Consider the following 24,769-nt stretch of genomic DNA (forward strand, 5'->3'; position numbering starts at 1 on the left):
TAGTTTACCTTCTGTCTTCATTCATTCATTCAGTTTTTATAGTCATTCACTTATTCTTTTAAATTGAAAACATCATTTAACTTTTGTGGGCCTTATCTGTCAAATGTGGATAAGTGGTCACATGCCCTGAGGGAAAACTGTTGGCCCATGTGATTTCTGGGGTCCCTTCTTGTCCACTGTACTATATGTATTTCACTCTTTAAATTGAAGGGGAAGAAATCAAGTATTTTCTATCATCCATAAGCTTTGTGCTTATATAACTTGTATAAAATTTGAAAGGGCATGAAACCATATGTGCCAGATGTGCCACTGCCTCCAACCTGCTAGAAATAACTATAGTGTATATTCATCCAAAATGTAGACTCTAGCTATGTGTAGGCACTTGGTATTAAAAGGAATTAACTAGTTTCAAAATTTCCAAATTTTTTTTGGATTTTAATAGATACATTAACATTTGTTCTGGAGTCAGCCAGGATGGAATTTGTCTCAAAACTTCCCTACATTCCAAGTGATTTTAACCAAGTTGTTTAGTCTCTTAGAGGCTGAATTTTTCATCTGTAAAATAATGACTATAATAGTGACTCATCTTGGAGGACTGTTGAAATACTTCTCAATAATGTGTGTAAAGTTCATAATTCTGGACATGCCATAAGGGGTGGCTGTTACTGGTGATAGTATGAAACAACATTGATTACATTCATATCACGTATCATTTTGCATTATAAAATTCTTGCAACTCAAGGCATATATTATACTAATGAAATCTAACTCAATTTAAAGAAAGTTTGCTTTTTTGAAATTGGGAGACTTTTATAGAAGTATTACATGGCAGTGGTTGGCTCAACGTCTCAAGAGAAAAGATATTGTTATACAAGCAGCCCGGAGTAGAATATCCTGACATGGCAAAGTATGGCACATCCTATTACTCCAGCAGGGCCCCGGAGAAACTGGAGGTGAATCAACTGATCATACTCTGAAGCCTCTGCATTCCAGCAGTGTCCCTTATCAAGGCAGAAGGCAGTCTCTCTCCAGTGAAGCAAAAGCCTGATGATCATATGTCAGATCAGGTGCACAAGAATGTTCCAGTAAGCCTGAACCACAGAGGCAGATGGAAGCCATAACAAGGTCAGAACATCCAGGAAATATAATACCAATGATAAAATATGTTATGTTTCAACCTGTAGGACAAGCATGACTTTCGGGACTCTGTAAGGATAACTTTGGATTTTAACCTTACCGATCCAGAAAATGGGCCTGTTCTTGATGATTCTCTACCAAATTCAGTACATGAATATGTAAGTCAGATTTTTTTTTAATTCAGATAACCTGTATGTGAACATATTAGGAGAAAATAAAGCCCTGAAACACATACACACAAACACACACACACACACACACACACAACCTTAAATCAATTTTTTTTAAAAAACAATGAAATTCTAGAGTTTTCTCAACTCTTCTATTTCCTATTATTGGAGTGAACTCTTCAATTTCCTATTGTTGGAGGGAACGTATAAATAACAACTGTTTTTATGTCTCCTAAATTTAGGACCAATTGAAAGAAAGACATGGGTTGGCCTACTGGAACTCCCTTTTATTACTAATGAACACTGGGTTTCCAGGGCACAGCTTAGACATATTGAGTGTATCCTACTGAACAAGACTTAGACCACAGATAACCAAATATGTCATCAGCAGTGCTCATCAGGTCATTTTCAGGGGGGCCTACATCATAAAACTTGCAGAATAGAGATATAGATCTTCCCATGGGCACACTGCTGCCCTAAGAGCAGAAGAGGTGGGAAGGGCCTGATCCTCCTTCCAAATTCACAAAGTTCAATGTCCCACCCCTGAGAAAGAGTGAGCAAGTAGAATGATGGAGTGGAGGAATTGTTAGAGATGGGCAATTAGTTTTCCCCATACACATATCCTTCACTCTGTCTTTCTTCCTTTCAAGTATATTTATTGGGTGTCTTAAACATACAGGCTTCATGGTTTATGGTCTAACCTAGGAAACAGATATTAGGTAGGAATTAAAGCATGTACCCTGGAGGAGAACTTAATTGTTTTATGGGAACTTCTGCCTAGGTAGAGAGTCAGGGGGCATTCCCCTGAAATTGTTACATTTAAGTATTCTCAGGAGTGGAGGGAGCAATGTTTCATGCACAGGGAATATGTGCAAAGGTTCTGAGGCATTAAGGGACTAAATTAAACTCTCTAATGTGGCTGACACTGAAGAGGAAGGTGGAAAGGTGATGTGGGATGAGGCGGAGGCACAGGCAGGAACCAGATCATTCCAGCCTTTGTGCAATGGAATGCTATTGATGGCCTTAATTGGTTCAGTGATACTGGTTTATATTTTCTAAGGATTACTCTGGCTGCAATGTGGAGAATAATTAGAGGAACAATGATTGGAACAAGAGTGGGTGCAGGAGATCACTTACGAAGCTATTGCATTAGTTCAGGGAGGAAATGAGGATGGCTAGACTAGAAGTGATGGTGAAAATGGAGAGGCAAGAAGATAGTTGAGAGATTCTTAGAAAAGAAGTAGAATAGGCAGCTCTTAATGAAGGTTTAGATAAGGGAGTAGGACTTCATGAGAAGAGAAATCAAAGAAAACTCCTAGTTATGTGGCTTCACCACTTTCTACCTTCTGAGCTCTAATACATTCCTAAGTATTTGATTCTTTTCAAAAGAAAATCTCATAATTGGAGTTGAGCGTTAAAGTGTTCTCTCATAGATTTTGATCTTAGAGTACTTGACTTGATTTTTTTGAAACTGTTCTACTCTGGCACACTAAACCCAGTGAAAAACATCTGTGAAAATTGTGCATTCTTTAAAAGGCTGGAAGAATTTATATCCAGAAGTTTATTATTTTCCCTATAAATTACGGGAATAAATCTAAAATTCCTTAAGATTTCTGCAGTGGAATCTGTTCTCTTTATGAGTTGCTTAACTTAGTTTGGCAATATGTCATTTCACAAAGCAGGTTAATAAGTAATTTTCAATCACGTTTAACTAAATTTTGAAAAAATGTTTTCCTATGCCCATTTCAGATTCCCTTTGCCAAAGATTGTGGAAACAAGGAAAAATGTATCTCGGACCTCGCCCTGAAAGTATCCACCACAGAAAAAGGCCTGCTTATTGTCAGGTCCCATAACGATAAGTTCAATGTTAGTCTCAAGGTCAAAAACAAAAAGGACAGCGCCTATAACACCAGAACCATAGTGCACTATTCTCCAAATCTAATTTTTTCAGGAATTGAGGTAAATTTTTAGTTTTATATTTATTAATTCTAGTAGTAATCATTTCTTGAGTCTCCTTTTCCTGCTACTCAACTAATTGTTTTTATTGGGTTTAGAACAATAGAGAACATTTTGTACAAATTATTAGTATTCACTAATGGTGAAAGTACCAAACTTTTTAAAAAGGTTCTGTTTTGATGAATGTCTTTAGGGATTTGTGACTTTTCTTAGATTTAGTATGAGGAAAGAATCACCGATGTATCAAAATCATATGTTTCATAGAAGCATTACACAGCTGAAATTGAGACAAAATCAAAGAAAAATTAAAACATAAAGTCAAGACAGTGGAACAGAGGTGCAGAGAGAGTATTGCATGTATGGAACAAAAAAATATGTTTACATAAAGAAACATTAAGATATCATTTCTCATTTTCTATGTAAAACCCTTACATTGGCCAGAGAGGTATTAAATTACAAAGTCTCATTGTCATAACATAATTCTTTTTTTTTTTTTTTTGGCAATAACATATAGTTGCATAAGATGCTGTATCAGGAATAATTAGTACTTCCAAATTTGAACGTTGCTTTTAATTCTGGTCTCTGAATTAATCTGCTTTATTTACAATTCTATCTATAAGTACCTGAATTAATAATATGTATGATTCATATTTAAAACAATACCCTTATTAATATAATATTAAACTCTATTGTCTAGTTTTCTAGTTTCTGTAAATTCATACTTTCAGTGACATTTCTCTCTATTTATTAGGATATTGCTTAAGGACATGACTAACAGAGGCTTAAAAGAAATGTCCTCCATTACTACCATGTATTTTAGATCCAGTAAAGAATGTTCATTATAAATCTAAATGTGCAAAGTGATGCTGGAAAAATATTATCACTGAATTTTTCTCTGGAAAGGGAACTATATTAAAAATCATTGCCGGGATGCCTGGGTGGCTCAGTTGAGCATCTGCCTTTGGCTCAGGGCGTGATCCTAGAGTCCCAGGATCGAGTCCCACATCGAGCTCCCCACATGGAGCCTGCTTCTCCCTCTGCCTATGTCTCTGCCTCTGTGTGTGTGTGTGTGTGTGTGTGTGTGTCTCATGAATAAATAAATAAAATCTTAAAAAAAAGTATTGCCAGTGTCCTCTTCAACTAAGTTCATGGCCTTGGTAGAGAGGCAGAACTATAAAAATCAACAGTGCATCTCCTCTATTTCTATTAACAATTGAAACAGTAATAATAATGACGTCTTTTCCAGAGTCATATGATGTTCCAGGCTCTGTTCTAAGCATTCCACTTACTCAATTCTCATTAAGGAAATAGGTGTTATTGTACTATAGAGATTCTAAGCTAAACCCTTTCTGTCACATTTTAACCTTTCTGTAACTGCATTTTACAACTGATATGTTTACTTAACTGGCAGCATTTTCCCCCTCTTATTGGTACACAAAATAATGGAGAGTCTCAGATTCAGTGGCATTTTCAATTTGATGAAATAAAGTATGACTAGCCTCACTTGGCAGAAAATCAGGCTCAGAGAAGTGAGGAGTCTTGACAAGAAGATAGCTAAGAGTGACGGAGTCAGAATTTAACTCCTGGTGGCCTCATCAGAACTCATGCTCTTACCACCGGGCTAAACTCTTCTCATGGCAACCACTCACTGTGGGCTTCCATGTGGCAGTCTAGTATGTGTGGATTATTTCATCCAGCCACCTAATCAGTTTATGATTAATGGCACATTGCTGTTAGAACATCCATTGTACAGTGTTCCACTAGACAAGATATGTGATGTGCTCTGTCCTTCAGTCTCCCTTAAGGAATGTTTTTGTATTTTCCATAGAGGGTCAGACAGGTAATCCCAGAATGCTATGACTCCCCCAACTAAGTTGAGAGACAAATCTTAGCAAGGCAGAGTCCAAGACATGGCTGGAAAAACTCTGGAAAACCAAGCTCAAGCATTTCACCTGTGTGTCTGCTCTAATTCTGTTTACTTTTTCTTCAAAGGCTATCCAAAAAGACAGTTGTGAATCCAATCATAATCTCACATGTAAAGTTGGATATCCTTTCCTGAGAAGAGGAGAAGAGGTAAGATTATAAAACATCCATGTGGCAATTGGGTATGAAAAATTCTATGCTCAAAGTTAAATATATAAATCCTTCTAATGGTATTTTAGGGTGATGTAGATGAAGAAGGTTGATTTCAAAATTTTGAGATACTGGAATCAAAAGCCGATTATTGCAGGAGTCAAACTAAAATGCTGAGACAAAAAAATAAAATAAAATAAATAAAAAAAATAAAATGCTGAGACAAAATTAAAAATCTATACTTGATAATTTATCTGATTGTAGTAGGCTTTTCTGGCCTGTAGAGAAAACAAATCTTCCAAGCAGATTGGTTTAGAACTTTGTATAGAAACTCTTTTTTCACTTCTCCTAAAATAATATCCTTATTGAGATATAATTCACATACCATAAGATTCACTTATTTAAACTGTACAATTCAGTGGGTTTTTGTATATTCACCAAATAGTGGATTGTACAGTCATCACCACAATCAATCTTAGAACATTTTAACATGCCCAAAAGAAACTCAGCCCACATTACCAGTTACTTGTCTTTTTTCCCCTCTAGTCCCTCCCCAGCCTCAGGCAACCAATAATCTACTTTCTTTCTTTAAGAATCTACTTATTCTGGACATTTCATATAAATAGAGTCATATAATCTGTGGTCTTTTTGTAACAAGCTTTTTTCATTTAGCATAATGTTTTTTTAAAGGTCATCCATGTATCAGTAGTTCCCTTTTATCTCCAAATAAAATTCCATTTTGTGGATGTATCATATTTTATTTATTCACCTATCAGGTGACGGGCATTTGTGTTGTTTCCGCTTTTTGGCTACTATGAATAATACTATGAATATCTGTGTACAGGTTTTGGTGTGGGCATATTTTCCATTCTCTTGTGGTGGAATTCCTGGGTTATATAACTACGTATAACATTTTGGGAAGCTGCAAAACTTCCTTCCAAAGTGACTGCACCATTTTTCATTCTTACCAGTCTTTCTTCACATTGTTACTGTCTTTTTTATTATAGCCATCCTTGTGGGTGTGAAATAATATCTCATTGTGATATTGATTTGCATTTCCTTAATGGCTAATGATTTGCATAATCTTTTCATGTGCCTACTGACCATGTGTATATCTTCTTTTCAGATCCTTTACCTATTTTTTAATTGGGATGTCTTTTTTTATTATTGAATTGTGAGAGCCCTTCATATATTCTGCTTTCAAGTCACTTATTATATATGATTTGCAAATATTCCCATTCCATCTTTTCACTTTCTTGATGATGTCCTTTGAAACACAAAAGTGCTTACTTTGATGAAGTTCATTTAATCTATTTATTCTTTTTCATTCATGCTTTACCAACCCAAGGTCACAAGATTCACTTCTATATTTCCTTCCAAGAGCTGGATAGTTTTAGCTATTACATTTGGGTTTATAATCCATTTTGATGAACTTTTGTGTATTGTGTAAGAAGAAAGGGTCCAACTTCGTTCTTTCTGTGTGGATATCCAGCTGCCCTACACCATCTGTCGAAAAGGTTATTCATTCCCCTATTGAATTGTCTTGGTACTTTTTTTTGAAAGTCAGTTGAGCATAAACATATGGGTTTTTTCTTGACTCTTAATTGTAATCCATTGATGTATATGTCTATCTTTATGTCAGCACACACTTTTGATTATTGTAGCTTTTTTGAAAGTTTTGCAATCTGAAAATATAAGTCTTTCAACTGTGTTCTCTTTTTCAAGATCGTTTGCTCCTTGGGTCCTCTATATCTTTATTTGTATTTTAGGGTCAGCTTGTCATTTTCTACAAAAACAAAACAAACAAAAAAAAGAAACACTGGGAGTTTGATAGGGATCACGTTGAATCTGCAGATCAATCTGGGGAGTATTACCACCTTAAAGATATTAAGTCTTTGATCTGTGACCATGGGGTGTCTTTTTATTTATTTAGATTTTCTTTAATTATTTTCAAAAATGTTTTGTGTTTTTCAGAATACAATTTTTACACTTTCTTTGTTAAGTGTATTCCTATGTACTCATTTTTTAATGCTATTTTATTTTTATTTAATTTTTTGAAAGAGAGAGAGCACACTTATGTGCACAAACTCATGGGGGAAGGGGCAGATGGAGAGGGAGAGAGAGAGAGAGAGAATCTTGGGCAGGTTCCACATTCAGTGCAGAGCCAAACTTGGGACTCAATCCCATAACCCTGAGATCATGACCTGAGCTGAAATCAAGAGTCTGATGCTTAACTGACTGTGCCACTCAGGAGCCCCTTTTAATGCTATTTAGATGAAACTCTTAAATTTATCTTCAGATTGTTTATTGCTAGTGTATAGAAATACAAATGATGTTTTAATATTGATCTTTTTCCTGAAATCTTGCTGAAATTATTTATTAATTCTAATAGTTCTTTAGAGGATTCCTTAGGATATTCTATATACAAGATCATGCCATCTGCAAATAGATGCATCCTTCCCAAGGCAATGCCTTTTATTTCTTTTTCTTGCCCAAATGCCCTCGCTAGAACCTACAGTAGTAGCTGAACAGAAGTGAGGGAGTGCTTTCATGTATTCTTAAAAACAGTATTTGTCTCCATGAAAAACAAAGAATAGCTATCTCATTTAATGATAAACAACATATTTGCCTATATTTTCATTGAAGGTTGCTTTTCAGTATGAATATTTGCTCCTCTATTCATATTGAGTTAATGAGAGAAATATTTAGTCAATCAAAGTGAGATAAGAAGATACTTTATTTACTTACTTGATTTAGTCTTTTTAAAAAGATAGAAATACTATCCCAAATATTTATTTCAACTTCTTTACATTATGATATTTTGTGATATAAGATTTCAAAATAGATCTTTGTCATCTTAATCCCACATCCTAAAAAGTTGATAAACACTGGGTTGGATATCTGGAAATGGCAGAGTCACATATCTATAATGAAGTCTTCTGGCTCCTCATTTTGCAAATGAGAATTCAGGAAGGCCTTTTCCCTTAATACATGTGGCATGACTACTAGTGACTGAAGAAACTATGAATGACAATAATTATCACTCGATTGAATAAACAATTTTAGCTATGAAACTAACTAGATATACCAATCTACTTTTGGAACCTCATTATTAAGCCCATTTCTTGATTATCTCAAATGAAATTTATTGTAAGATTGCATTTCTTCCTTAATTATCTATAAAACACATAATATTTGAAAAAAAACCCCATAATTCCTCTATTTTGACATGGAAAGAGTGAATGTCAACTCAAGTCTACACCTTCCTCTGACTACTTTAATTAACCATGGAATTATCTTCACTTCATAAAGAATAATGATACAGTCCGTGTTACATTTCAGCCATGTAGAGATATTAAGTTTGCTTAATTATTTAATTAAGATTAAAGATTGCTTAATTATTTTTAACACTTTTTTTCTTTCTTTTGCAATTCCTTGCTGCTTAGGGTAAAAGCTTAAATCAAAGCATCTCACACCATCAATAGAGAGATGGGAAGATAATTTACTAGGGATTTTTGCATGTGCTTTACACTTAGAATATATTTTGACTTCAAGATCTAGATTCATAGCATTTCAGGATCAGGTCAGTATGGAATAGGCACCTTCTTCAGTCCCACTCTCTGCTAGATACTCTCTGCTAGTATCTTCCCAAGGTCTGAAAGCTCATCAGAAAAGCCAAGACTTATATATCCAGGCCAGACAGGAAACAAGGCGCCTACTGAGACTGGCAACTTGACCTTTGTAAACTATTGTAGTTCAAATCCACCCAGTAAATATCCTATTAGAATTATGATTACTATTTCAAACCAAGAAAGACGCTACAGATCAGCAGATTCTTAAGAAAAAATGTGTTTTTTTAATGTAACTCAAAAATATATGTGGGAAAAGAAAATACAAAAGAAAATTCCACATATAATATGGTATAACCTTGCAAATGTCATGACACCTGAATTCTAGTCATCCCTTCTGTGAATGGGCCTAAATTCATTAAAAGAACTTTAAATATCAAATTCTGTCTTGTCTGGCACATAATTCCAAAGGTAAAATGTTAGGTAGTTTCTATTAATTGTGCATTTTGAGCCATCTATGTAGCTGGCCAAATTCTAAAACACCCTAGTTAGCACAAACTAGGTTTAGTTCCCAGAATAGGAAATACAACTTTCCAAAGATTATCATGAGTCTTGGGCTAGGACTATGCTGAGGACCTATTTCTTCAAATAAGTAGTCCAGTTTCTGGCCTGCCTATTGGTGTTTATGAAGATTTCTGGATTATATAGTTTATCTGCTCAGGCATAGTTTTTAAAAATAAGTTACGTGTATCAGAGTGTTAGTATAACAAAAACATTTTCCAGGTTTTCTTAGGTATTATTTTAACTTTGCAATTTGTAAACAAAACTTACTGCATTATTATTAATATTATTATTATTATTATTACTCTTTATTATAAATAAGCTTTTTATTTTTTTATTTTGTTTTTATTCCTGAAAGGCCAAAAACTTTCTTATACTATCAAATTAATGGAACTAAGTAGGTTTTCCCATATTTTATAATGAACATGTATAGATGGTTACTGATACTTGAAGTTTACATATAAAAGAGGCTTTAAGTATGATCATTTCATAATTACATTGTTTATTATTGTGATATGTAGACTATGGTAATATAATACATAGGATGTACCTTCATGGTAATAGTTGATATAATACAAATTATTCTTATTAATATAATTTGAATAAAGTTTTGAAACTCAATATTAATATGCAAAAAATATTACATAGTCACATTTAAAAGTACACATATATTACATCTTATTCTGTTTTTGAGATGTGATTAGGTTTTATTTTGTAAGGCAATATTTCTTAAATAACTTTGCAATTTCAGTCTAGGCAATATCATTAAAATAATTAAGCATTTTGATCAAAGTAAACATTCTACTTCTTTATCTGTTACTAAACTAAAAATATTTTTATTTCATAGGTTACTTTCAAAATATTATTTCAGTTTAATACATCTTATCTCATGGAAAATGTGGTCATTCATTTAAGTGCAACAAGGTCGGTTGATATGTATGCGTGAGTGTATGTGTATGTAAGTGATTAAGTATATAATTTCATGTATTTAGAATATTTTGCTTTATAGACTCACTGGAATTTCTTACAGCTTTTATGAATCAGTAAAAGTAAAAGGCAATGAACCCCTTTACACCACAAAAACATCCTTATGAATAACTAAAACTAAGGAAATTTTTATTTAATAGAATTAAGGCACCTCCCAAGCAAGATTAAACCATTGGTTCTATGAGCTGTAAAGCATGTTGTAATCACACATCACTTATATCTGCCAAATTGCATTTGCATTTACTTAAAATTTTACAGGATTGCTAATTTAACTTTTACTGGCTGCCCATCAAAGTCAACTGAATCATCAGATGAACTTAAAGTTTTATGATGCCCTTTTGTAGTTTAATACGTTTTATCCAAGTCAGTCAGAGCTTCTGAAAGATATAGAATACCCAGACTAAAAATAACAAAAGACTAATAAGGAAATTGAAATAGTGTCTTAACTTTCTTCTAAGTGTAATAATCCACTGGACAATAAAATCCTTGAGATATCTTTGTTGCCTTATCCCCCAGTAAATAACGTGGTGCCTTGCATCTAATAATCACTGAACAAATGTAGGATGAATGGATAAATGAGAAAATAAATTAATGGGTAAATGAATTCCATATGCTCAATTTAATCCAGCTCAATAAATATTTATTTGACATCTACTACAGATGAGATATTACATTAGTCATTATAGGGAATATAAAAATTAATAAGGACATGAACTTCCTGGAGTAAACATTACAGTAGGGGGCTTAAGACTAATGTATAAATTATTATAACATAAGGTACAACAAGGAAAATTCATTAGAGGAATATAAACTATGTATGACACTTAATAGAGGTTGAAATTATATCTACATGGCAATGAGCCCCCAAGAAAACTTTATCAAGGAGATTATAATTGACAAGGACCTTAAAGGTGTTAGAAATTCATAGAAAGGTTGAAAAATAGAATTAGATGGTGCATCCATAGCAAAATCTCAGTCATAAAAATATCTATAAAAGCAGGGTGCTGCTTTCACTATCCTCTAGCTCACACCAAACCACTTAGTACACTTGGGAACAGCAGAATCATTAAAAGGTCCTTATATCCCATTCTGTGAGACCAAATTGCTAAATGCTTGGTCACTTGGTGGAGAGGGTGTGTGATAAAAATAACGAAAGCTAGCACTCATTATTTCCTACATCTAGGCATAATGTTAAAAGCACTTTACATGTGTTATAATCATCATTTATTTAACACCTAATGATAAACCCCCATTTTATAGATGAAGAAACCAAGGCACAGAAAAATTAAATAACTTTCCCAAAGTATGTTAATGTTCTAGATCAATCCCATGCATGCTGGCCCCAGAGCCAGTGTTGGTAAGTGTTATATCCTTCACATGTGCTTTTTTTTAAACATATGGAAGTATGATATGCCAATGCATATATAAACATGTATGCACTTACATATCATTAAAATGACAATTTCAATCAAGGGAATAAATAAATGTTAACAAATAACATTAGCATGAAACAATAGCATGGAAACAAGAAGACCAGAAACTTAATATTGACTTTCTGCCACATAACCCCAGTCACATCTTTTTGGTCCTCATCCATGAGGAATAAATAAGAATCACTACCTGATTTGTGTTAAAAACACAAATTCCTGGGTGCTAACTCAAATCTACTAAATCTGTATTTCAAGGATAGAAAGCCAGTAATCTCTGTATTTAACAATTGGCCCAAGGTTACTTATCCATAATCCTCATAGAAGTTTGAGAAACCTTGGACTAAATTACTGTGATTTTCAACCCTAACTGCAATTCAGAATCAATTTGGGAAATTTAATAATATCTATCTCTGACCTCCCTCCTCATCCTGATTTAAAAACAAAAACAACAAAACAAAAAAAAAACACAAAAATAAGAATTCTACTCTTTTATGCTTTCATTTTATTGCTCAGATAAGCTTCTCTTTCAAATGCTCAGAAATGTTTCTAAATAATCAATGGTTTCATGATTTGTCTGAACATGCTGTGTATTTTCTAGTGACAGTGAAGAACCTCCTGAAGCCCTTTCTGATAATGAAGTAAACATTTCTATCCCAGTAAAATATGAAGTTGGACTTCAGTTTTACAGGTAGGAGGAAACTGCATTTTTATGTTGACGCCTTTTTACAAACCCAGTGGTTCTCAAAGTGTTGTCACTGGCCAAGGGCGCCAGAAGCACCTAGGAACTTAGGCAAATTCTTGGCCCCACTCCAATCTACTGAATCAGGAACTCTGAGGCCCAGAAATTGGCCTGCAAGTTAAATAAGCCCTGTGAGTAATTTTCATGCACTCTAAAGTCTGAGACCGAGCATGCTAAATAATCTTAAAAGTGAGGTGCTGATTATCCTGGATTGCATTAGCAGTCCAGCCTAAACTCATAAATGCAAGCTGCAGACCTAGAAAGAATACTTTACAAATGGCAGTGTTCTTAGAGGTCACCAGCATATTTCTCAGCCATTATTTCTCATTGATGAGGGTTGTTTATTTCTTGCATTATTCATAAACTGTCCTTTCCCCTAAGAACTTATGATCTATCCAAACACAAATCATATTGGCAATGTTATCCACTATAAATTTCCTTGCTTAAGCAAGACTCCAAGCTTTTGCTAAAAAAAAAAAAAAAAAAAATGTGCAATGTATACAAAAGCATAAGAATCAGAGGCAAGTTTATTCTAAAAATCTTATTGTTTTATTAATTTATTTCCTATGGGACTTTGTTTTTTCTGATAACAAACAACAAAAAATGAGAGGATTATAGGGTATATACAGATATAGAGTATATCTGTACAGATATCTATACAGATTCTGTGTATATTACTTAGCCTCCAAATTCTATTCACTGTTTTCTATCTCTATCTTGCCATTATCCACTTCTCTTGGTACAATGGCTTTTTCCAAGAACTTTTCATTTTATTAAAATCAAATTTTGGCAAACATCTATATATTTTTATTATACTTCATTTCACCAAGTTCATCCAATGAACATGGAGAAGTTGTATGTGAAAGCTTGAATTTTTAAGTTTAGCAGTAAATATAGGCCTTTAATATGAAAAGGTTAGCAATTTTTTAAAAATCTATTTGAAATTCAGCACTTCTAAAAATACCGAGTTTAAGCTTCATTATTCACAAAATATAAATGACATTGGTGAATTAATGGGAAATTTTCACTTGGTTATAACGAAACTTTTATTTTAAAATCTATGTATTAAAAAAAATAAAATAAAAAAATAAAATAAAATCTATGTATTTTGGCATTTTAAGGCTAAATAAGCATCAGTGACTTATTGAGCTAAATTATATAATCTTTCTCACCCTCTTCAAAGATTTAATTGTAAATCTCAGGGTAAAAGAATTTTCCTCTGATTTGAAATCTCTACATGTACTTTTTGTGGAATTACCTGGTATAAAGAAAGAAAAAGGGATCCCTGGGTGGCGCAGTGGTTTAGCGCCTGTCTTTGGCCCAGGGCGTGATCCTGGAGACCCGGGATCGAATCCCACATCGGGCTCCCAGTGCATGGAGCCTACTTCTCCCTCTGCCTGTGTCTCTGCCTCTCTCTCTCTCTGTGACTATCATAAATAAAAAAGAAAAAAAAAATTTAAAAAAAAGAAACTGACTTTAAAAAAAGAAAAAAGAAAGAAAAGGAGTAAAGTCAAATAAAAGTTAAACTTTGTTATGGTTTGTTTTTCTTGTTCCAATTAATTCTAAGCTCTGCAAGTGAATACCATATTTCAATTGCGGCCAATGAGACTGTCCCTGAAGTTATTAATTCTACTGAGGACATTGGAGATGAAATTAATATCTTCTACTTGGTAAGAAACTAACTGTAAATTAGTATTGTCAAGGAGTAGTAATTTATAAGTTTATAAATTAAAGTATTAAGAGATACTTAGGAACATGTTGATTCAATAGTTAATCCTATGTTCCAGAATTTTTTTATAATTTCATTATTTTGAAGTAATTTTATTTAAAGAATTATTGACAATTATACTTGAAACAATATTGAAAACCTAAGTCTCTAATTCCCTCCTAAGACATGCTTAGAATGAATCCCTAGAAAAAATAAACCTGTAAAACCAAAGAAGCACTGCCTATAAGCCTATAGACTTTATTTACATTATTTTTTCAGTATGAATGAGAAAAGCACTTTTAAAAAATAATTATGACTCTTTCAGAAACTAATAACTTCAAATGCCTTGCTAATATTTTCCTTTACTCAGCAATATGTATCTCAGATATTTACTCAGATATTTACTCAGGTATTTACTCATATTTACTCAGAAATATGTATCTCATTCTACTCATTGCTACCTTCCATATATATCATACTATAACTTATGTTCCTCCTACCTCATCCTTAAGTGATGTTTCCTATTACAACATCTAGTTTTCTCTTTGAATTCCTCATAATGAACTTTTCCTAACCATATAGCAAACAATTATGGAGTTGAACCAGACTTTCATTTTAGGTAATGCCTATTTACAGACACAGACTTGGGTTAATATTATTCAAGTAAATGAGGGTCCGATTCAAATGATGGGCTTAAATGTATATTCAGAAGTATGAAATAATGCAACATTATTATAGGTGAAAATAGTCTCAATCTCTTTGGGAATTGCCAACAGTGGAAAAAGAAGTTCTCTTACAAAGTGAAATAAATGTATGCTCTCAAGATTCATTCCATTGTTTTTATTTGTGCTCCTTGCTAAAATTTCTATGACAAGCATGAATGCCAATCACTTCATTACTGAGATAAATTTTTGAAATTTAGGCTGTCAAGTTCTTCTGCCTCCATTTGCTTTTCCCAGATTAAAGAATTCAGCAAAACACAAGGAGGGAGGGAGGGGAGGGAGGGGAGGGAGGGAGGAGGGAGGAGGGAGGAGGAAGGAAAGGAAGGAAGGAAGGAAGGAAGGAAGGAAGGAAGGAAGGAAGGAAGGAATTAATTTTGAATATTATAAATCTTCATATGTTGTTACTAAGGTCCAAACTTGAAACAGGTACTCTCAAACTATTATAAATAATGTTAATATAAATAATACTGTTAAAAATATCCCTGACCATAACCTTTTGTATCTTATTATTTTGCTGGGATAAAATCTGAAATTGGAGTAATGAAATTGAAAAACCATGTGAACCTTTTCTTAGGTGAGACTCATTGAATGAATTTACTGCTAGAAATGTACCATGGAAAATTATAGGTAATACAAAGATTTATTCTCAGAGATATTCTGTTTTTTTAGTTAGTTAATTAATTAATTAATTTATTTATTTATTTATTTATTTATTCATCTTTACAAGCCAACATGGGGCTCAAACTCACTACCCAAAAATCAAGAGTCATATGCTCTTCTGAATGAGCCAACCAGGCACCCCTAGCTTATACAGTTCAGTGTCATTTATAGTAGTTTAAAAATTGAAACCTAGGCACATTTGAAAAGTTAACCACATAAAATTGCTTAATAATTTATCAGATATTAATCAATGGAGAGACTGCTAAAGAGGGCACATTTTAGATTTAAAAAAAAACTTAATTCTGCTATTTACTAGCTCTGTGATCTTGGAAATTCTTTATTCTCATTCTAACCTTGTTTCCTTATAGGTTATATAGGTATATTAAGAGAATCTACCTTATTGGGCTGTTAACAGGATTAAAGGCAATAATACAAATAAGAAAATTAGCACAGTGTATAGAATATAGTAAGTGTTAAACATAAATAAATATTGATATTGTGGTTACTAGTAAGCCACTAATGAAAGTCATATTCTCAAAGAATTTCTCAGTTTATGGGGAAACACCATAGCAATACATTTTACAGGTGAGGTGCCAGATTTTGTATTTTATATGATGCAGATTTTATAATATATGCAAACAGGTAAGTTGTATGCTAAAGTGTTACCAGTGTGGTAGAATTATAGAACACTTACTTCTTGTTTATTTTCAGTATTTTTCCAATGTTTCAGTAAAGAACCTTGTTTTTAATCAGAAAAAAATAAATGTTAATTAGAGATTGCATGATTTTTTACTATTTAGCAAGAAACATGAAATTAGACTGGGAGGCCGTGGCAGGCAAATTTAAGGCATATTACAATAAGAAGTGGCAAGAGTCTAGGAGCATGATTAAGAGGCCAGGCACAGCTGGTCAGGAATTCCTAGAATTCCAAGATTAAAGGATGCATTTAGTTTTTGGCAACCACAGGGAATGCTTCAAATCTGTGTAACTCTCATTTCCGAAGACTCAGTTAGATCAGTTGGATTTTCTGGCATCTGTAGATTAAAGAGCTCCCTACTCACCTAAGAATTCAGCCCAGGGAGGGTGTGAAGGCCATGGCACCTGGCTGCTCCAATTCGATTGCACCTCTAATACCTGTGGAGACCTTTGAATGAATTCAGCTTCCTGCTGAATTTCATCCTGCCTAGGTTTCCTTCCCTATGAGATACACTCACCTCTAGTGGCATGATGTGATAGTAAGTGGGAATTGTAGTTTAGTGGATAAAAGCAGATGTGCATCAAGAGGAGAGTCAATGTGACTCTCATCCAATTAGATTATCAATCATTATTGACACAGTAGCCCTGGCTGGAGATAGGATAGTGAAGGGAAGAAGATAGATATCTGGTTTGCCTGTGCAGAGTGATAGAAGATCTCAGGTAACTGGGCTGAGAAATGATTTGTGGGCCTAAGGGGTTATGACAAACTGGTTGAGGCAAACAAAATATGATCACCTCTTCTGAGTGGATCAAGTAAATGACCTCCCTCCTTCCCAAGACTAGTATGTCCAAAAAGATATAAGCATAGTAAATTGACATAAAATTTTAATTCTGATATTCCTTAATCCCAGTCCTATTTTGGGAGTGGGAGGATGAAGGAACAATATACATTGTAGCTGATACATATGGCCACTATTAAACATCCCTATTTTTTGCTTTTATAATTGTGCCAGGTCTCTGTCCAGCACCATAAACTGTCTGCATTCACTTTCAGATTCAAAATATTACACAACTTAATTTACCTTTACCTTTTAAATTTTTTTCCTGTAGATTAGAAAGAGTGGACATTTTCCAATGCCAGAACTTAAGCTGTCAATTTCATTTCCCAACTTGACATCAGATGGTTATCCTGTGCTATACCCAAGTGGATGGTCATCTTCTAATGTAAGTCATGTGTGCCTTGGAATTACATCATTATTGCTATTTTTTTCAATTTGTATTTAAAGCCTTTTGTTCTGTATGCCGCTTGTGATAAAAGAGCTTTACCAAAGTGACCTGGAGAAGCATTTAGAAAAAATTTTTTTTTATTTTTTATTTATTTATTATAGTCACACAGAGAGAGAGAGAGAGGCAGAGACATAGGCAGAGGGAGAAGCAGGCTTCATGCACCGGGAGCCCGACGTGGGATTCGATCCCGGGTCTCCAGGATCGCGCCCTGGGTCAAAGGCAGGCGCCAAACCACTGCGCCACCCAGGGATCCCTAGAAAATTTTAAATAATAACTTCCACTGGCTACTTGGTAGATGTGTTAGCTTCCTACAACTGCTATGGTAATAAATTATCCCAAGTGGGTGGCTAGAAACAACAGAATTTATTCTTTAACAGTCCTGGAGGCCAGAGTCTACAATCCGTGTCAACAATGCTCATTCCCTCTGTGAGGAGGCTCACAGGGACATCTGTTCCATGCCTCTCTCTTAGCTTCTGGTGGCTACTATCAGCCCTTGGCATGCCGTAGCTTCTGGCAACATAACTGCAGTCTCTGCCTCTGTCTTCACATGCCTGTCTTCCTTGTGTTTCTGTGTCTTTGCCCCTTTTTTTATAGCAAATTCATCAGTGAATTTGAGAGCCCATCCTAAGTCCAGGACAACCTCATCTGGAGATCCTTAATTACATCTGAATGACCCTGTTTCCTTTTACTTTATCTATATGTCTGAGAGGGAGAGAAAGAGAGAGCACAGGAGCAGGGCAGAGGGAGAGGCAGACTCCCCGCTGATCAGGGAGCCTGACTCAGGGCTTGATCCTAGAACCTGGAGATCATGACCTGAGCTGAAGGCAGACACTTAACTAACTGAGCAACCCAAGTGTCCCAAAATGACCCTGTCTCCAAACAAGGTCATATTCGCAGGTTCCAGGTCCTTGGACTTGGGCATGTCTTTTTGGAATACTGTTCAATCCACTAGAGTAGATTTTAGACAACTACTTGTTGACTGATGCCTTAAAATGCTTGTTACAGCTTTAATTTGAGGTGATCAAACAGCTCTATAAGGAGACTTCTTAGGTACTCCTAAGCACACACACACAGCTGCACATAAAACAGTCCAGTACTATTTTTTCACGTATCCCAAATAATAGCAGTATCACACCCACTTTGTACCTATAACTTTGAATGAGTCAGTGTGGTAAATTGTTATGGTTCAGTCTCTCAGACATAGAAAATCACAACAAATATTGAAGTAATATATGCATATCATCAGCATTTGACAATCTGTCTTCTCTTTAGAGATTTTTTAAGTTAATATATTCTCAGAAGTCAAGAGTATTTGCTGTTAGAAGAGGAACAGTGACAGTTGGATTATAATATTTAAATGTCTCCCTAAAAGCAAAGAAAAATTAAACCTCTACCATTGCTCTCTAATCCAAAAAAGCAGGTTTGTGAGGATGTAGAAAGACTGTACTTTTCCTATTGTGTTTTTCCTATTACTTATGAACTTTATCCTTATTACCTTCTATCAAGGATGTAGAGTGTCTTGATACATTATCTTATTAGAGTAAGTCTAGTAAAACCATCCAAGAATGAGCTGTCTTATTAACATGGCATTTTAACATTTATAGAACTGCCTACTTACATCTTCCTCCCACAAAAACCATGTATCTTACCCCTGATGTTTAGAGACTCCTAAAATATTATTGGATGAGTACATAAATACAGATGAAAGCCCCTCTTTTTTTTTTGCTTGTTTCACAAACCATCATATAAGCCATCATATTGAATAATAAATGCTAACCCTTTTTTCAGTATAGTTTTCATTTCTTTTCTCTGTGTTATGGGAAATTACAACTAATGTTTGATGAAAACAATAAAATAATGAGTGTATTACTTACTCAATATTAAGTTCCACTAGCATCCTTACTTTTTTATAACAACCTCACTGATATCTATGACAATTTAAAAGTAGCATGCTAACAGTAATGATTATCTGGGAGTGAGTGTATATGACTGCCACAGAATGGTTTCTTCCATATCGCACACACCCAAAGATGGATCTGTCATCTGTGACAATAGCTGTCACTCACAGATTCTTCACGTTGTTATACAAGTCATTTTTCCCTCTGACATCTGGCATTGTCTGATAAAAAAATATTTTCATTTCTTAGAATGCAAACTGCAGACCCAGTAGTCTTCAGGACCCTCTTGGTGTCAACTCTGGGAAGAAAACGATTATATCCAAATCTGAAGATCTCAAACGAGGCACAATTCCGGTAAATTCAGATAACCAAGACAAGTGCTAGTTTTATCTCATGTTTTTTAACTGAATATATTCACTATAAACCTAAAAATAGCTATCTTATAGAATATTTTAATATGGTATCTTTTTATCAAATGGCAAAGATATTAATATATACTTCTGAACATTTAAACAGGACTGCAGTACATGTAAATTTGCTACCATTACATGTAATTTGATTCCTTCTGACATGAGCCAAATCAATGTTTCACTTATCGTATGGAAACCAACTTTTATAAAAGTAAGTGATTGCATTTTTCTCTGCAATTATTGAATTATTGAATTCAAATTATTGAATTTGTTCATTACTTAGTATATGCAAAACAGAATGCCTTTGTAGAAAGAACTGGAAGTATAAGAAAATATGGTCTAAGTCCTAGCTCTACTTAACCAACTATTTGGGTCTCATCTTGTTTGTTAGTAACTAAGTTATCTCCAAGATCCCCTTCCAGATGTATACTTTTTTTTTGTCTCTCTTATTCTTTTTCTTTTTTTTTTTTTGCACCTCTAGAAATAAACACTGATACAGTATAAAAGTTTGTATTTATCTTAATACTGTAGAAATCAGTTAAGAGACAAAGAACTGTAGAGAGACAATGCTTGACTCCTTGACACCATTATTAGCAAATAGAGCTAACCTTTATTATGGACTCATTGTATTAGATCAGACTTTATATACATATATATATACATCCTATATATAGGATGCATATATACACACACATTTATATATACTGTATATACACATATATTTATATACACTATATATATATACACACACATATATATATACACACATATATAAGTAAAATAGAAAGATTTTTTTTTTAGCTCCTAATAGTCAAATCTGTCTGACAACAAGTTACTTTAAAACTTAATCCTTTGGAGGGGAGGGGCAAGATGGCGGAGGAGCAGGGTCTCCAGGTCACCTGTCCTCAGCAAATTACCTAGAAAACCATCCAATCATCCTGAAAACCTACGAATTCGGCCTGAGATTTAAAGAGAGACCAGCTGGAACGCTACAGTGAGAAGAGTTCGCGCTTCTATCAAGGTAGGAAGACGGGGAAAAAGAGATAAAGACACAAAAGGCCTCCAAGGGGGAGGGGCCCCGCGAGGAGCCGGGCTGAGGCCGGGGCGAGTGTCCCCAGGACAGGAGAGCCCCGTCCCGGAGGAGCAGGAGCTGCACCAACCTTCCCCGCGGAAAGGGGCTCCCCGGGAATTGGAGCAGGATCCCCAGGAGGGCGGGGACGCCCTCGGGCTCCCTGGGACAGTAACAGAGGAACTGCGCCCCGGGAGATGCGCCGAGCTCCCTAAGGGCTGCAGCGCTCGGCGGGACCCGGAGCAGCTCGGAGGGGCTCGGGCGGCGGCTCCGCGGAGGGGGCTGCGGGGCTCCGGGAACAGCTCGGCGGCGGCGGCTCGGGCGGAGGAAGAAGCTCCGCGGAGGGGGCGGCGCGGCTCCGGGAACAGCTCGGAGAGGCTCGGGCGGCGGCTCCGCGGAGGGGGCTGCGCGGCTCTGGGAACAGCTCAGCGGCGGCGGCTCGCGCAGAGGAAGAAGCTCCGCGCGGAGGGGGCTGCGCGGCTCCGGGAACAGCTCGGAGAGGCTCGGGCGGCGGCTCCGCGGAGGGGGCTGCACCGCCGGGAGCGCGAATCCAACAGCGCAGGCCCCGGAGCACAGGGCGCCGGGACACAGCCCAGGATCCGGCCTCCCCCGGGACAGGCAGAGGCCGGGAGGGCCCAGGACAGCAAGGACGCTCCTGCCTGGAACTGAGCAGATCAGCGGCCCCGCCCCGGAGCCCCCAGGCCCTGCAGAAGGAGAGCCCCGGAGCTACTGCGGGGGCTGGATCCAGGGTCCCAGAGCTGCCCCCTGCCACTGTGGCTTCCTCCCGGGGCCTCACGGGGTGAACAACCCCCACCGAGCCCTGCACCAGGCAGGGGCAGAGCAGCTCCCCCAAGTGCTAACACCTGAGAATCAGCACAGCAGGCCCCTCCCCCAGAAGACCAGCGAGACGGACCAGTTCCAAGGGAAATCAAGGGACTTAAACTACACAGAATCGGAAGATACTCCCCCGTGGTTTTTTTTGTTTTTTGTTTTTTTGTTTTTGTTTTTGTTTTTTTTTGTTTTGTTTTTTTTTGTGCTTTTTTTTTCTCTCTTTCTTCTTGATTTCTGATTGCTTCCCCCACCCCCCCTTTTTTCTTTTTTCTCCTTTCTTTCTTTTTCTTTCTTTTTCTTCTCTTTTTCCCCTATTTTTTTCTTCTTTCTCTTTTTTCTTTTTCTCTTTTCTTTCCTTCTCTCTCTTTTTCTCCTTTTCCCAATACAACTTGTTTTTGGCCACTCTGCACTAAGCAAAATGACTAGAAGGAAAACCCCTCAAAAAAAAGAATCAGAAACAGCCCACTCTCCCACAGAGTTACAAAATATGGATTACAATTCAATTTCAGAAAGCCAATTCAGAAGCACTATTTTACAGCTACTGGTGGCTCTAGAAAAAACCATAAAGGACTCAAGAGACTTCATGACTGCAGAATTTAGATCTAATCAGGCAGAAATTAAAAATCAATTAAATGAGATGCAATCCAAGCTAGAAGTCCTAACGACGAGGCTTGACGAGGTGGAAGAACGAGTGAGTGACATAGAAGACAAGTTGATGGCAAAGAGGGAAACTGAGGAAAAAAGAGACAGGCAATTAAAAGACCATGAGGATAGATTAAGGGAAATAAATGATAGCCTGAGGAAGAAAAACCTACGTTTAATTGGGGTTCCCGAGGGCGTGGAAAGGGACAGAGGGCCAGAATATGTATTTGAACAAATCCTAGCTGAAAACTTTCCGAATCTGGGAAGGGAAACAGGCATTCAGATCCAGGAAATAGAGAGATCCCCCCCTAAAATCAACAAAAACCGTTCAACACCTCGACATTTAATAGTGAAGCTTGCAAATTCCAAAGATAAGGAGAAGATCCTTAAAGCAGCAAGAGAAAAAAAGTCCCTGACTTTTATGGGGAGGAATATTAGGGTAACAGCAGACCTCTCCACAGAGACCTGGCAGGCCAGAAAGGGCTGGCAGGATATATTCAGGGTCCTAAATGAAAAGAACATGCAACCAAGAATACTTTACCCCGCAAGGCTTTCATTCAAAATGGAAGGAGAGATAAAGAGCTTCCAAGACAGGCAGGAACTGAAAGAATATGTAACCTCCAAACCAGCTCTGCAAGAAATTTTAAGGGGGACTCTTAAAATTCCCCTTTAAGAAGAAGTTCAGTGGAACAATCCACAAAAACAAGGACTGAATAGATATGATGACACTAAACTCATATCTATCAATAGTAACTCTGAATGTGAACGGGCTTAATGACCCCATCAAAAGGCGCAGGGTTTCAGACTGGATAAAAAAGCAGGACCCATCTATTTGCTGTCTACAAGAGACTCATTTTAGACAGAAGGACACCTACAACCTGAAAATAAAAGGTTGGAGAACCATTTACCATTCAAATGGTCCTCAAAAGAAAGCAGGGGTTGCCATCCTTATATCAGATAAATTAAAATTTACCCCGAAGACTATAGTGAGAGATGAAGAGGGACACTATCTCATACTCAAAGGATCTATCCAACAAGAGGACTTAACACTCCTCAATATATATGCCCCGAATGTGGGAGCTGCCAAATATTTAAACCAATTAATAACCAAACTCAAGAAATACCTTGATAATAATACACTTATACTTGGTGACTTCAATCTAGCTCTTTCTACCCTGGATAGGTCTTCTAAGCACAACATCTCCAAAGAAACGAGAGCTTTAAATGATACACTGGACCAGATGGATTTCACAGATATCTACAGAACTTTACATCCAAACTCAACTGAATACACATTCTTCTCAAGTGCACATGGAACTTTCTCCAGAATAGACCACATACTGGGTCACAAATCGGGTCTGAACCGATACCAAAAGATCGGGATAGTCCCCTGTATATTCTCAGACCATAATGCCTTGAAATTAGAACTTAATCACAACAAGAAATATGGAAGGACCACAAACACGTGGAGGTTAAGGACCATCCTGCTAAAAGATGAAAAGGTCAACCAGGAAATTAAGGAAGAATTAAAAAGATTCATGGAAACTAATGAAAATGAAGATACAACCGTTCAAAATCTTTGGGATGCAGCAAAAGCAGTCCTGAGGGGGAAATACATCGCAATACAAGCATCCATTCAAAGACTGGAAAGATCTCAAATTCAAAAGCTCACCTTACACATAAAGGAACTAGAGAAAAAGCAACAAATAGACCCCACCCCCAGCAGAAGAAGAGAGTTAATTAAAATTCGAGCAGAACTCAATGATATCGAGACCAAAAGAACTGTGGAACAGATCAACAGAACCAGGAGTTGGTTCTTTGAAAGAATTAATAAGATAGATAAACCATTAGCCAATCTTATTAAAAAGAAGAGAGAGAAGACTCAAATTAATAAAATCATGAATGAGAAAGGGGACATCACTACCAACACCAAGGAAATACAAACGATTTTAAAAACATATTATGAACAGCTGTACGCCAATAAATTAGGAAATCTAGAAGAAATGGACGCATTCCTGGAAAGCCACAAACTACCAAAACTGGAGCAGGAAGAAATAGAAAACCTGAACAGGCCAATAACCAGGGAGGAAATCGAAGCAGTCATCAAAAACCTCCCAAGACACAAGAGTCCAGGGCCAGATGGCTTCCCAGGGGAATTCTATCAAACGTTTAAAGAAGAAATCATACCTATTCTACTAAAGCTGTTTGGAAAGATAGAAAGAGA

The 24,769-nt window shown here is 36.1% G+C and overlaps 1 protein-coding gene across 2 annotated transcripts in view; it reads left to right on the plus strand.

Annotated features, from left to right (window-relative positions):
- Positions 1–24,769, plus strand: part of ITGA1 (integrin subunit alpha 1) — a 169,189-nt gene that overhangs the window by 127,622 nt on the left and 16,798 nt on the right. For both annotated transcript variants that reach the window (XM_041747906.1, XM_041747907.1), the window contains exons 18-26: positions 1,185–1,295; positions 3,057–3,266; positions 5,256–5,336; positions 10,314–10,390; positions 12,482–12,571; positions 14,190–14,292; positions 17,519–17,632; positions 19,843–19,947; positions 20,110–20,214. In XM_041747906.1, the coding sequence (XP_041603840.1) occupies positions 1,185–1,295; positions 3,057–3,266; positions 5,256–5,336; positions 10,314–10,390; positions 12,482–12,571; positions 14,190–14,292; positions 17,519–17,632; positions 19,843–19,947; positions 20,110–20,214 (996 nt within the window). The remainder of the gene's footprint in view (positions 1–1,184; positions 1,296–3,056; positions 3,267–5,255; positions 5,337–10,313; positions 10,391–12,481; positions 12,572–14,189; positions 14,293–17,518; positions 17,633–19,842; positions 19,948–20,109; positions 20,215–24,769) is intronic.

The sequence above is a fragment of the Vulpes lagopus genome, chromosome 3 (assembly GCF_018345385.1).
Source record: "Vulpes lagopus strain Blue_001 chromosome 3, ASM1834538v1, whole genome shotgun sequence".
Classification (NCBI taxonomy): Eukaryota; Metazoa; Chordata; class Mammalia; order Carnivora; family Canidae; genus Vulpes; species Vulpes lagopus.